The sequence below is a fragment of the Orycteropus afer genome, unplaced genomic scaffold (assembly GCF_000298275.1).
Source record: "Orycteropus afer afer isolate SDZICR_OR568_19922 unplaced genomic scaffold, OryAfe1.0 scaffold00137, whole genome shotgun sequence".
In the NCBI taxonomy this organism is placed as follows: Eukaryota; Metazoa; Chordata; class Mammalia; order Tubulidentata; family Orycteropodidae; genus Orycteropus; species Orycteropus afer.
In genome coordinates, this window is record NW_006921724.1 from 1,109,132 (window position 1) to 1,124,298 (window position 15,167).

The 15,167-nt window shown below is 38.2% G+C and overlaps 1 protein-coding gene across 1 annotated transcript in view; it reads left to right on the forward strand.

Moving 5' to 3' along the window:
* TTC3 (tetratricopeptide repeat domain 3) overlaps window positions 1-15,167 on the forward strand; it is a 129,652-nt gene that overhangs the window by 67,516 nt on the left and 46,969 nt on the right. The window contains exons 26-30 of the mRNA XM_007945559.1: window positions 3,986-4,237; window positions 7,046-7,092; window positions 8,124-8,180; window positions 9,696-9,778; window positions 12,801-12,974. Of these exons, the coding sequence (XP_007943750.1) occupies window positions 3,986-4,237; window positions 7,046-7,092; window positions 8,124-8,180; window positions 9,696-9,778; window positions 12,801-12,974 (613 nt within the window). The remainder of the gene's footprint in view (window positions 1-3,985; window positions 4,238-7,045; window positions 7,093-8,123; window positions 8,181-9,695; window positions 9,779-12,800; window positions 12,975-15,167) is intronic.

The window sequence follows — 15,167 nt, forward strand, 5'->3', positions numbered from 1 at the left end:
TTTCACCATCATATTTGAGGGACAATTTTGCTGGGTATATAATTCTTGGTTGGAAATTTTTCTCTTTCAGGGTTTTATATATACCATCCCACTGTCTTCTTGCCACATTGTTTCTTCTGAGAAATCCAAGTTTAGTCTTATTGGTTGCCCCTTGTAAGTAACTTTTCGTTTTTCCCATGCTGCTCTCATGATTCTTTCTCTGTCTTTGGTTTTGGAGAGTTTGATGATGACATGTTTTGGTGATTTTCTTTTGGGGTCTATCCTGTTTTGGGTTTGTTGGGCTTTCTGAATGGATATATTCTCATCTTTCATCATATCAGGGAAGTTCTCTTCCAAGAGATCTTCAGCAATTTTCTCTATGGTTTTATTTGTCTCTTCCTGTTCTGGAATTCTGATTACATGTAGGTTATTCCTTTTGATGGTATCCCACATGAACCTTAGGCTTTCTTCATTTTGTCTTGATCTTTTTTTTCTGATTGATCCCTTACCAAAGAAGTGTTCAGGTATTTGCCTTCAATCTCACCAATTCTGCCTTCCATTGATTCAATTCTGCTCCTTTGGCCATTCAATGTCTTATCGATTTCTGAAAATTTAGCATTAATCTTCTGGATTTCTGTCTGTAGACTTTGCATCATTTCTAATTTTTCATTTATTTTGTCATTTTGGTCTTGTATTATCTTTCAAAATCTTTCTAGGGTTTTCTCTGTGTTTTCCTTGATCTGTCTCTCAATTCGTTGACAATACCTAAATATAATTCTTTTGAATTCCTTATCATGGAGTTCCAATGCTGCATCTTCCTCAGGGATATGTTTTAGGTCTATATCCTGGTCCTTTGTTTCTCCTTCTTTATCTTGCTTCTTTGTGTGGACTGTGATATTCTGTTGTCTCCAAGGCATTATGACGCTTTTGTGTTTATATTTAATTAGTGATTATATGTTGGACTGACTTGCCCCCTTTTTTTGTTTTGTTTGTATGTTATCTACACAAACAGGTACTGTGCTGTGCTCCTCTGTTCACTAGCTGACAGCACTTATACACTCACCACCTGTCTCCTTTCCTGTTATCAGCCTCTTGTATGTCCCTGCAGACCTTAGCAAACAGCCTATTCCTAGGTTCCTGGAATCCAAATGAGAATGCTATCACTTTAAAATCCAAAATGGTTGCCACTTGTAAAGATTCAAAATGGCTGCACCCTCAGTCACTTTAAATATCCAAAATGGCTGCCATGTGTAGACTATCAAAATGGCTACGCCCTGTGGACAGTGGAAAGTCAACAGCTCAGGTTGTCTCCCTCCTTGCTGTTTTCCTTCCTAGTCATAGGCCACCAGCACAGTTGTCTCTGCAGCCCTTGGTGACCAGGACTAATCTTTAGGTCAAGTTTCAGGTCCCAGCACCACTTGGAAATATTCAAGCTGTTGGTCCCATCAGGGTAGCTGACAGTCTGCAGCTCTGACCATCTCTGTACTCATTGTTCTTGTTCAGGTTTTTCCACTACTTGGTGCCTAATCCACTTCTGTATAGTTCCTTGCAAAGCTCAGGGTTCCAGGATTATCCTCTGTATCTCTGTCAATTGGTTTTTCTTTTCTTTGTTGAAGAGGGTCTGTGTTGCTTATCTGCCTGTTCCTCCATCTTACCGGAAGTCCTCCGCCCGTGTCCTATTTTAATGGCTTGTCTTTAAGGCATTTACATGTTTTCATACTGTGGAAGATATGTAGAAAACATTGTAAACTTTTCCTAGTTTGTACTAATTGGAGTTAGAGTCACTAGGAATCAGGGGTAAAGTTACTGTACAGAGTATTTTTAAAGGAGATCCCTAGGTGGTGCAAATGGTTTGTACTCAGCTGGTAACCTAAAGGTTGGTGGTTTGAACCTACCCAGTGGTATTCTGGAAGGAAAGACCTGGCAATCTGCTTCCATTAATATTACAAAAAAACCCATAGAACAATTTCTACTCTGTAACACATGAGATTACCTTGAGTCAGAATCAACTCATTGTCAACTAACAGCATTACTAAAGGAATTTAACACACTACTTTCATCTCCTAAGTCTAATAAAAATAACTATAGTGGTTGTGGTGGTTATTAAGTGCTATTGAGTTGTTTTTGACTCATGGTGGCACTGTAGAGCAGAACAAAACACTGCCCAGTCCTGCACCATCCTTTGCTATGCTTGAACCCGTTATTGCAGCCACTGTGTCAATCCATCTTGCTAAGGGTCTTTCCCTTTTTGCTAACCCTCTACTTTACCAACATGATACCCTTCTCCAGGGAATGGTCCCTTCTGACAACAGGACCACAGTAGGTGAGATGAAGTCTGGCCATTCTTACTTCTTAAGGTGCATTTCAGCTGTTCTTCCAAAACATTTTTTCGTTCTTCTGGCAATCCGTGGTGTTCTCAGCATTCTTCACCAATGCCCCAATTCTAATGCATCAGTTCTTCTGCAGTCTTTCTTACTCATTGTCCAGCTCTCACATGCATATGAGGTGATTGAAAATACCATGGCTTGGGTCAGGCTCAACTTAATCTTCAAAGTGGCATCTTTACTCTTTAACACTTTAAATAGGTCTTTTGCAGCAGACTTGCCCAGTGCAATATTCTTTTGATTTCTTGACTGCTGCTTTCATGGACATTGATTGTGGATCCAAATAAAATTAAATCCTTGACAACTTCAGTCTTTTCTCCATTTGTCACAATGTTGCTCATTCGTCCAATTTTGAGGACTTTTGTTTTCTTTAAACCAAAATAAAAAAAACAAAGTCACTGCTGTCAAGTTGGATCTGACTCATAGCAACCTCTCCTCCGTAGGTTCCCGAGGCAATATCAATATGGTAGTAGATTGCCCAACCTTCCTTCCAAGGAGTAGCTGGTGGGTTTGAACTGCCAGCCTTCTGATTAGCAGTCAAATGGTAGCCTTATTTAATTATTAGATAAGACTCATTGTAATTACCATATCAGTGTTAAATAGTGTTTATAGAATGCATAATAGCTTGACCAGCTTTTTTCCCAAGGGTTTAAATGTTTTCTTGAAAATGTAAGCCACCTATAATGGAACTGCTTTTAAAAGTTGTGCAACACAGATGCCAGTGATACAAAATACCCTCAACCCTTACAGAAACAACAGAAGACAGACATAGAGTAATCCCTCAAGACAGCCAGGCACTGTGGGAGAGAGATCCAATGGATCTACTGACTCAGGACCATAGTACTGGGGGACACCAGACCCAACTGGCACAATAGAATACATAAAAGTCTTGTTCCTCATCCGACCTTAGTGACTAGTGACTGGGGTCTTAAAAGCTTTCAAGCGACCATCTAAGATGCAGCTAATGGTCTCCTATCATCGGAAGTGAAGAAGAGTGCAAAAAAAACAAGGGCATTTGGAGGACACGATGGCCCTCGAGACCAGAACTAGATGGTGCCTGGCTACCAATGCCACTCATTCAGGAAAGGATCAAATCTGGAGATACTGGACAGAGTGGGAGGAAAAACGTGGAATAAAACCCAAAAACTCAATAGTCACCAGAATTACTGGTCGGATGCAGTCTGGTGAGACCCCCAATATTTTGGCCCTGGGATACATTCTGGTCCTGGAATAAAACTCACTTCCAGGGGCTGGCTCTCAGCCCAATAGTAAACAAAATGTACATGCAGACCACTCAGCCCAGGGTGACACACCCGCATACTCTATGGAAATGCATCCCTTGGAGCAATCGACCATGACCACGGGGCACAGAGGGGCAACATTCGCACGGAGGAAATGCAGGACACACAGGAATGCACAACTATGAGGGGCACCGGGGAGGGGGATTACTGGGCAGTGAGGGGAGGAGAGTGGGTTAGGGTTGGGGATGGTAAATGGGAAGTGAAACTAAATGTACACAAAATGTTGAATGTAAAACACACTAAAAATAAAAGTTGTGCAACAGAATGTGATTTTTCAGTAAATAATGTTCTCTTCTGATTTGGGTTTGATTTTTATTATAGGCTTGAATGCTGCAGGACCTTTTCTTTCTCGTCATGAGGCATCTCTTAAGGACCTTGATTTTACTGTCATAAGTTATCTCTGGAATGAGAAATATGGTCAGAAACTAGCCTCTATAAAAGGAAAGACACTTGAATATTTCTGTGAGCCAACATCTTCGAAGGAAGCTCGTTGCTTAATATGGCTTCTAGAAGACCACAGAGAGAAGTTTCCAGCATTGCATAGTGCTTTAGATGAATTCTTTGATATTTTAGGTACGTGAACCAAGTTTAGATATATTTTTACCTAGTTATAGAAAAAAGTTTTTGACCAACCTAGCTTAACACTTAACAAAGAAAATAGCAAAAAAATATATTGTAGTTGCCTTATTTGGGGGAGGTTAATGGTTGAGAATAGTGATGTGAAGCTTGTTTTACTGTGTAAAACTAAGTTTTGTAGAGATGTTTAGATGAATACATAACACACCATACTGTTCCCATCTTAGATAGTTTGACAGAGTTATGGCAAAGATTGCATATTAAATGGATGGCATTTATTAAAAATGGTTTGATTTTTAGGAGTCAGGCAAACATTGGAAGGAGGTAATGTTTGCGGAATATAGAGCAGATACTACATCTGTTATAGTGGGAATAGTATAGAACTAGGAATCAGGAAAAGTAGGCTGTGGTTCAGCATTGTTCCTAATGCAATTCCGTAAAAGTTTTGCCTATAGTCCTACTCCTTCAAGGACCTGTGCTAAGTGTTAGCAAGGAATTCAGAAAAGCTTATGATAGTCCACAAGGAGCTTATGTTTCTAGAAAAGGGAATAAGATGAATGCACCAATAACTGTAGTATGGTAGTAACCAACAGGAAAGGACCAGAGAAAGTGCTGAGGGGTCAAAGGACGATGCCCTTGGCGTTCTCCCTGTGGAAGAGGGGAGCCTTGCTGCAGAGATAGAGGTTGAGAAGGGTGGTGAATATTGAGTGCAACTGGACAGGTGGATATCGAGGTATAAAGAGCTCGGGTGGAGGGCGATCATGGGGCACGTTTGAGTAACGGCATGGAGTCCAGTTTGAGCGAGAATAGGATACAAAAAAAAAAGCCCCAAACCGGCCATTGAGTCAATTCTGATTCATGGTAACCCCATGTGTTACCGAGTAGAACTACTCTGTAGGGCTTTCTTGAATAACTAGTCATTTATTCCTTAAGAGTATTTTGATCTTAGTTTTCTCATCATTAAAATGAGAAGATTTTGACCAAATGATCCTCAAAATTCAAATATTCTTAGATCCTAAATTAATTTTATTTGGTACTACATTTGTTTATGATAATCCCTCCTCCTGTTCCTTTTCCTCAGTGTCAGAAGTAAGCTTTGTATATTGTCAGGAATTAGATGTTTACCTTGTTTTAAAAGGTACATTAAAAGGGCCAGCCTTTTCCAAAAGCGTCACACATTATAAACTTCAAATGCAGTATAAGTGACTGACAGTGGCAAGCTTAGTAATGTTGTGGTTCTTAGGAACGAGCACACTGAACTATAGACGGCTTTATTTTTCCAGGATTCTGCTCCATGACTGGAAGGTGACACACTACCTGATAGCCTGACTTTATTGCCATCAGTTTGCGGCTGCTGGTAATAAAATGCTGTTCTGGGACTGAGCTTACAAAACCTGATGCATGCTTGGATCACACAGCGGGAGAACTAAAAAGGACACAGTTTGCTCTGAGTGTGCATTCTGCCTGATACTTGTGCTCTATACCTAAAACACACAGTCCCTCGGCTGTGACTGTTTTTCTGCTCTTAGTCATAGAGTCGGAAGCCACCAACCAAATAACTGGCCAGCCCTGCAGGTTTTCAAGTCCAGTAGCGTGCCTCTAAGCCCTACCTTCCACCTTCACCCCAGATGTTTCGATTTTATCTTTTCATTTAAAGGGAAGATTCTGTTTTTTAACATTTTTCAGAATCTACCAATTTTATAAGTAGAGGTGTCATCAGTGCTATGATAACTGGAAGCCTGATATCCCTTTTGAACTCTGGGTGCCTATTTCCCTATTGGCATTTCTGTGCCGCAGCCAATAGACTTTTAATGTGCAGCGTGGCTGAACCCACTTATCAGAGCCTTGTTTTACCTAAATTTATCTCAGTTAATAGCATCTATGTGTATCTTGTTTTTAGTAGGAAACCCTGGAATTAGTCTTGATTCCTCCTTTTCCCTAATACACCGATCTGCATCTATCTAGTTTGTCACCAATCCAAATAAGCTTTGTCTTTGATCTGTCCTCCTCTGTCTATCCTGACTACTCTAGGCTAACCTTATTTCTCTCTCCATGATTAGACTATTACAGTAGTCTCCAAACTGGTCTCCATGCCTCTAGATCCTCCCACTCCAGATCTTCTTCCTGTAGCTACTGTAACTTGTTTTTCTAGAATATCTGTCTGATCCTCTAAAGTGGAGAAATGTTTGCTTAGTTTTGCCCAAACAATAAATTCACATCATCTTTCCAGGTTCATTATCACTATCTACCATCTGCCCTCTAGGTATATACTCTCCTTCTTCTTGCACCCAGACCTGCCTGTGCTTCCTGCCTCCTGCATTTGCTCATGCAGTTCCTTCAGATCCAGCCAACTCCTTTGCTTGCTCATTTGAAATCAAACTCAAATGTCCTCTCCTCCCGAACCCCTCCTTGGGCCTCCTCCCCTTGACATTATTACTCCTTTGCCTTCCTTTTTATTATGTTACCTTGGCACGTAGCACCCAGGGTTGTAGTTATTTGCCTGTTTGTCTTTAGTCTGTTTTATGCATCTCTGTATTCCTGGCACCTGCCACAGAGTTTGACATAGATGATGCTCAAATTATGCTAAATTGGATTGAAATTTTATGGTTCTCTGTGGTTGGTTTCCCATTTAGTTCCCCATCCTCCCATTCCTTCTTGGTTTCTAAATTAAGCTTGTGTTGAAGCCAAATAAAGAGTAGAACATACTCTATGTTAGTAGCATCTGGGGTAGTTTTCTTGAAGGTTTTGGTGTATGGCTGTGTGAATATTTTGTTTTCTCATAAAATCCTCCGTATCTTCCTACAGACAGCAGCTGCACTGTGCTAAGGAAACATGACAACGATGACTCACAGGTAAGTGATCTGATCAGTTTAGTGCTGTGTTAAATGCCAAGGGAAGAAAGGAGGACCCATACCAGTGTTTATGTACATCACATTCCAGAGCCATATTTGGAGGACTTCTGGATACTGTACACTGTTTAATTAGAAAGTTTAATCCAAGTCATCTTCTTGGAATTGGTGCAATAATCAACCAGTCCTGAGGCTTCAATTAGAACAGTGCCCATAAATTCTTACAACTAATAACTGTTAATATTAGAAATAAGCAAGGAAGAGTTCTTGAATCATCTCCTGGCATACAAATGAAAATTACCTTCAGTGATTGCAGTGTTAATGTTGTTTCTGTAAGGAAAACAAACAAAAGGACTTAATTTTTTGAGTGACTCCAAATTGAGTTGAAGTGAAAACAATCCCAGAGGTGTTTTCCTTTGTGGGTTGCAGTTGCCTTTATCCTTTCTGGCAGTTCAGGAATTCTTCATTTTAGAAAAGTGTTTAAATCGAGACAAGAAAGGCATTGTGGCAGTTTTTTCAAAGAGAAAGTCGCTTGTTTGCCTGTAGGATCAAGTCATCTCAGTTGACATTTTCTCTTACTCTGCTCTACCGTAAATCACCCTGATAAGTTTAGAAGCACAGCTGACATGCTCTGTGGGGGGTAAATAGTCTTCCACATTCAGTATTTCTGGTCTGTGTCTGGCCACATTCAGAATGCTTAGTAAAAAGAATATTACAAAAACGCTATCATTGTATAATCGAAATCCTTTAAAAGTCTGATTAATTACTTGAGATACATAAACCCTACTGAAAATGAGTTTAAAATGTTGGAACAGTTCAATTTGAGTTAAAACATTAGGCATCATTAGATTTTTTTCTTATTTTCTAATATAAATCCAAACACTTGGTGTAAAACATTATGTTGTTTTTGTCAAAACATTTTAGATGCATTTAGCTTATGACTAGTCTGTGGAAATCAGAATGGTTTATTTATATTGAACCTCAAAATGCTGTTGTTTGAATTTTCATTGGTAATTGCTTTTTTTCTATTTTAGTACATTACTACAAAGGTGAAAAATAAAGGAAAGAAAAAGAAGCCAAAAGATCCAAAGGTGTGGAGTATTTTCTGTATTAATTATTATATCAACTCACCAAAATATTAATTGTGTGTATTAGAATTAGCCAATGTTTTGAAGTATTTTGTACAGGAAGAATTTCTAGGTTTTACTCTAAAGATGGTTTGGCAGTCTTTTACATTTTAAGGGAATTTAAGATTCATATAATAAATAAATAACTCTTGAAAGAGACTTACTCTTTATTGGCCTTTTTATTTTTTATGCTTTTGGGTTGTGGTGTTGGTGAAGGATGCTGAAAGTACCATGGACTGCTAAAAGAAATAACAAATCCATCCTGGAAGAAGTGCAGCTGGAATGCTCCTTAGAAACGAGAATTGGGCCATTCTCGTCTCATCTACTTTGGTCATGTGAAAACATCACCATAATGTAGGATTCTATATGGGTGGTCATAGAGCAGAGTAGCCAGGAGGGCTTTGGGATCAGACCTGGGCTCATATCTTGATTCTACCAGTTACTAACTGGGCCAGTTATTTGACTTTGCTGTACCCTACTGTTCTTACTTGTATAATAAGAGTAATAGTGATACCTTTTATTAATAACTAATAAAGTTACTGTGCTTATCTACTCTGAAACATGTGAGTTGGAATCAACTGGATGGCAATTAGGTTGGTTTTTATTATTACTGTTAATAAACTGAATTTTACAGGGAGGTAAGGAAGCAGAATAATAATTTCTAGTATTCATGAAGTTTTTGTTAAAATTATTTCTTTTATTCAAATGTTTTTTTTTATCTAAGCTATTCAAAATAAAATGATCAATAATAATTACTATAGCAGAATCTTGGAATTGATGGGATCCCTTTCCTTCCTCTCACTTGATGCTGCATTTCAAACCAATGAGGTAATTGCCACCCATAGCCATCTAGTCAATTCCTACTCTTAACACCCCAAAGGACAGATTAGAACAGCCCCATAGGACTTCCAAAGCTATAAATCTTAACAGAAGCAGGTTGCCTCATCTGGCATATTGATTTTAATGAGATAATTAGGGCACTGTTTTTAAGTTTCAGTATGAATTTTTCATGGCTCTTGTGTATATAGTGGAGCGGAGGTGGGCAGGGTCTCAGTAGTAGGGAATCCAGAGTAAGAGAGAGCAAACAAGTATTAGAGAAGGATGACAGAAGTTTATAAATTGCAATAAAAGTTTTCTTTCATTTTTGATTGTATGTCTTTAATTTAACTAAAGTAGAAGTTTGATCTGAGTGACATTTAAATTGTTCTTGGCTCCTTGGAAACTACCCTAAGTGTTAATTTGGGCTTATTAATGATTGCTGACCCTGGCAACCAAAAACAATAAAATGGTTGCTGAAACCTGCAGTGCTATATGTTTCTGTTCAGGAGACAATTTTCATAGGTCTTATATATTAGGAATTTACATGCATATTTATTTATATAAACATTCATCAGTTTTAATGATATTTTTTTCATGGAATTTTAAACTAGAAAATCATTGAGTTTTTTTTTTTTTTTTTTTTTTTGTCTTTTAAACCAGCCTATGTTAGTTGGGTCTGGAACACATTCAATAATAATACCAAGTGTTAAAAGTGAGGCTGTCACTTCAGGCAATAAGAATAAGTAAGTACAATTTTTAAATTTTTGTGTCATTTGACTCAATAATATAAGTGACATTAATTTAATATACTTTACACTGGAGTTTTATTTCCCTAACTCGCGTGTCTAAAGATTTGCATCTTTTATGACAACTTGATGTGACCCATCTTGGTTGAATTTATAGCATGGCTTATAAGTGTTAAAAATTCATACAAACTGTTTTAAAGTCACAAGGCTGATGATATTCATTCTGTAAGTATAGAGACCCTACTATGTATAGGTTGTTGTTGTCTGCTGCTGTCGAATCATATCCAACTCATAGCGACCTCATGTACAGCAGAATGAAACACCGCCCGGTCCTGTGCCAGCCCCACGAAACTTACTATACCTGAGCCCATCATTGCAGCCACTGTGCCAGTCCAGCTCATTGAGGGCCTTCCCCTTTTTCGGTGTCCCTCCACTTTGCCAGGCATGATATCCTTCTCCAAAGAATGGTTCCTTCTGACAACATGACCAAAGTAGGTGAGACAAGAATGGCCAATTCTCGTTTCTAAGGAGCATTCCAGCTGCACTTCTTCCAGGATGGATTTGTTAGTTCTTTTAGCAGTCCATGGTACTTTCAGCATCCTTCACCAACACCACAACTCAAAAGCATCGACTCTTCTTTGGTCTGCCTTTTTCATTGTCTAGCTCTCACATGCATATGAGGCAATTGAAAATACCATTGCTTGTGTCAAGTGCACCTTAGTCTTCAAGGAAACATCTTTGCTCTTCAGCACTTGAAAGAGGTCCTTTGCAGCAGATTTTCCCAATGCTATACGATGTCTGATATCTTGACTGCTGTTTCCATTGGTGTTAATTGTAGAAGCAAGTAATAGGAAGTCTTTGACAACTTCAGTCTTTTCTCCATGTGTCATGATGCTGCTTATTGGTCCAGTTGTGAGGATTTTTGTTTTCTTTATATTGAGGTGTAATCCATACTGCAGACTGTGGTCTTCAGTTTTCATCAGTAAGTGTTTCAAGTCATCCTTATTTGCAGCAAGCAAAGTTGTGTTGTCTGCATAATGTAGGTTGTTAATGAGTCTTCCTCCAATTCTGATGCCACATTCTTCATATAGTCCAGCTTCTTGGATTATTTGTTCAGCATACAGTTTGAATAAGTATGGTGAAGGGATACAGCCCTGACGCACTCCCTTCTTGATTTTAAACCATGCAATGTGCCCTTGTTCTGTTCGAACAACAGCCTCCTGGTCTATGTACAAGTTCCTCATGAGCACAATTAAGTGTTCTGGAATTCCCATTCTTTTCAATGTTATCCGTAATTTGTTATGATCCACACAATCAAATGCTTTCACTTAGTCAATAAAATACAAGTAAACATCCTTCTGATATTCTTTGCTTTGAGCCAAGATCCATCTGACATCAGCAATGATAGCCCTCATTCCATGTCATCTTCTGAATCCAGCTTGCATTTCTGGAAGTTCTCTGTCAATATACTGCTACAACGATTTTTAAATTGTCTTCAGTAAGATTTTACTTATGTGTGATATTAATGATATTGTTCAATAATTTCCACATTCTGTGGAATCACCTTTCTTTGGAATGGGTACAAATATGGATCTTTTCCAGTCAGTTGGCCAGGTAGTTGTCTTCCAGATCTCCTGGCAGAGCACTATGGGAAAATCCTAGAACAATGCCTGTTGTTGTTGTTGTTATGTGCCATCGAGTCGGCCCCGACTCATAGTGACCCCTCCTTGGGTTTCCGAGGCAGTATCACTACGGAAGTAGGATTGCCCAACCTTCCTTCCGAGGAGTGGCTGGTGGGTTCGAACTGCCAGCCGTCTGGTTAGCAGGCAAGTTAGCCACTATGCTACTAGAGCTCCCTAGGAAGTATTATTTAAAATATCCAATGGAGAGATTACCATGTAGATAATTACTGTCATATTTGCTGCAATAGGAGAAAGGAAGGTGTTGTGGAGGTTGTATATGATTTAACAGTCTAACCTTAGATGTTAGTGATACTCAGTGAAAGCTGGTTGTTGAAACTGAGTGTTCATGAAACAAACAGACATAAAAAAGAAATAAAACTAGTGAGTATCAGAGATCTTTTTATATCATTTTCTGCTATGGACCAAAATCCACAAAATATTTCTTCTCTTTATTTGTTAAGTCAGTTATAGCAGCTAAAACTTATAGTCACTTTCATAAATTCTTTAAGTCTAGGAGTTGTGTAGAATTAAAATAATAGTAGTTTTTATTTAGGTACTTTCGTACACTAAGGGCTTTACATATATTAACTCCTTTAATCCACCTTAGGAGACAAGTACTGTTATTGTGTCCATTTTACAGATAAGGAAACTAAGGTACAGAGTCTGAAACTTACTTTAAATTAATAGCAATTATAATTATGGTTTTCTCTCAGCTCTGTGCTAAGTTATAATTAATGCAACATAACAGTTTGGATTTGTTTTTAATTGTGATTTGGGTGAAAATTTACAGAGCAAATTCACTTTCCATACAGCAGTTCACATGCACTTTGTCTCGTGACATTGACCACAATTCGCCAGAATGCAACAGCCCCCCTCCCTCTTCCTCCTGACAGTCACCTCTTCCCTGTGTCCATCCCTCCATGCACCCCTGCCCCTTGAGCTGTCTTCGTGTGCATAAACAACCCTTCTTTCTCCCATGATTGTTTTCTCCAAGGAATGTATTTACCTCCTGTGCCTAACATAACAGTTTTTAAAACTAGAAGTTTTTTTTATTATTATTATTATTTGCTCTTGATAGGAAAAATAAATAATTAAAAATGCTTATTTAGAATATTAAGTATAATTTCTCTTGACTGTGGAAGGGTAACTTTTCTGCATTAAGTTTATAGTAAGTTTTTTGTTTTGTTTTGCATCATATTGCTGAATAATGAAAAACCCATGCCATCAAGTCGATTCCAACTCATAGCAACCCAATATGCTGAATAATAGTTACCATCTTTGTGTTTCTTCTGGTTCACCCAAAAGCTTGTTATTCACAAATTGGTACTTTTCATCAGCAGAGGCAGTTCAAGTTCCTCAGGCCCATTTGCTGTGCCTGAGCATCTTCGGAAAGACATAGAAGAGTTTGAAGCTTACTACTATAAAAAAGAGCAACTGCAAAATAAAGAAGATGTCCAGAATAAGAAGACGAGCGAAACAAACCCAAAGCAAAAATCTTCAACTCTATATGAGTAAGCAGTTTAACATTCCTACAACTGTGATTTTATACTGAGGCTGCCAGTTAAAGATAGGAAGTTGCTTGATTTATTTCTTTTATGTATATTAAAGAAATCATTTATTGACTTACAATTGGGAAGAAAAGTATTTTTAGAACTTTTGCCACTTATTTAAAAAAATTAGTGGAGGATTATTAAAGTCTTAGTTAATGGTTTTGTCAGTTTGAGCTGCTAATATAGATGCTTCCTACTTCTCTTAGGACTGCCAAGCAAATAAAGTTTCCAGCCCTGATCTTTTTATCATGAATTCCCAAGTATACATTTGACAAGGAGTAATATGGTTCTTGGATCTCACTGTCCTTATGATGATGGATGCAATTGTTTGGAATCTTATAATTCCACTAATAAATAACAAAGCTTAGTGAACTATTATCCTTTTACTGGAGAGCAAACACCAGGCAACCATTATTTCTTCAGCTGGGATGATAATACAGTTATAGAACCCTGTACCCTGCATTATATTGGAGACTTGACTTCCTTTTATCTAATAAAAGGGAAACATACCCTTTCTTTTTAAGTAACTTTGGATGTGAGTTGGTTGAAAATATGAGTATGAAGTTCAGCAGTTAAGTCTGAGTGGGAAGATAAATTGAGTAGATTTCAGGAAGATCTAGGAAGCAGTTTACCATTTCGAACTTGGCACAAAGTAGCAAACAAAACAGGAGGAAAAAAACCCTTTACTGTTGAGTCAATTCTGACTCATGACTCATGGCAACCCTACAAGACATGATAGAATTGCCCCATAGGGTTTTCAAGTCTGTCAGTCTTTACAAAGCAGACTGATACATTTTTCTCTTGTGGAACAGCTGGTGGATTTGAACTGCTGACCTTTCAGTTAGCAGCCAGGCACTTTACCACCAGGCCACCAAGGCTCCTACTAGTGTATACCAGTTTCCTTAAGAAGGAAATTGAGGGCTAAATCTGTAACAGAAAAGTAATTAAACGGTTAGCTATGCCTGAAAAACCTGTTACTCATCTGTAAGTTTGTCATTTTCTCTATTTTTCTCATGTCCATCATTCCTTTCCAGTCTAGCTTTTCTTTCTTTTTTCTTTTTTTTTTTTTTTTTAATGTGCTTTGGGTGCCTTTCCAGTCTAGTTTTATGCTTTGGGGTCCTTTTTTTATGGTTTTTCTTTAGAGTTGAAGTGCTGAGCAAGTCATATTTCTAGAGAACGCCATGGAAACAGCTATCAAACTACACTCAAATTTCTTAAGATATGCTAGACTTTACATCAGGCTTCTAAAACTAAGATGTGTGGTTTTCAATAGCTTCCCATTAAAGAATTTATTACCATTATGTGTGGGAAGAAATTAAGCAATTTTATGAGAAAAAGTAGGCTCGTTTATATTCTGAAACAAAATTTTATCTTATAATAAGGGAAAGCCAAGAAATTACTGGAAGTTACCCCTCCAGACATAATTCTACCTTTGAATTTTTACAAGTGAATAATGTGGTAGCTTAAGAAAGATGGTACCTTTTGTTGGCCAATGCATGAAAGAAAGAAAAGTGAAACCAAACGTTTGTATATGGAAAAAAACATTGCACGAGAAGGGAGGAATACTGGGATAACTGCTGCTGTTTAACCAGGGGTTTATACTGGTTCTTCCCAGTTCAGTCACGGTTGATGACCTGAATTTGTAAAATGTGGATGAACCAGGACAGTTACTGGGATGGGAAAAATTATAGGTCAGTGCTCTGCTAGAAACTTAGAAAACAAGGGCAGCATGTGCGTTCCATAGCAACCAAACCTCTTGGCTAGCACAGTTGGAAACAAGGGTTGCCCCACTCAAAGATGGCAGCCAACCACTCCATTTTGAATGTATATCACTCTCCACGGTCCTGAAATAATCCAGTCTCCTGCAGCAGGCTCCTGAAAAGGCTCACTACGCCTCTTCCAAGTCTCCCATTCTAGGACTTTGATTCTTAATTTTTCCCATTCCAGTTGTCGTTCTGCTTCACCAAAATTTTAAAAATTCAAGTCTGTTCCAATTTTGCTTCATTAGCCATGATTGAATCAGTTCAAAGCCCTGGATTTAACCATTTCTTGGCTTTAGTGTTCTTGCCATAAAACAATGAATTATGAAGAAATTATATTTGGGCTATTTCAGACCCAATATTTATCTTACCCCCCCCAAAAAAAAAAAAAAAC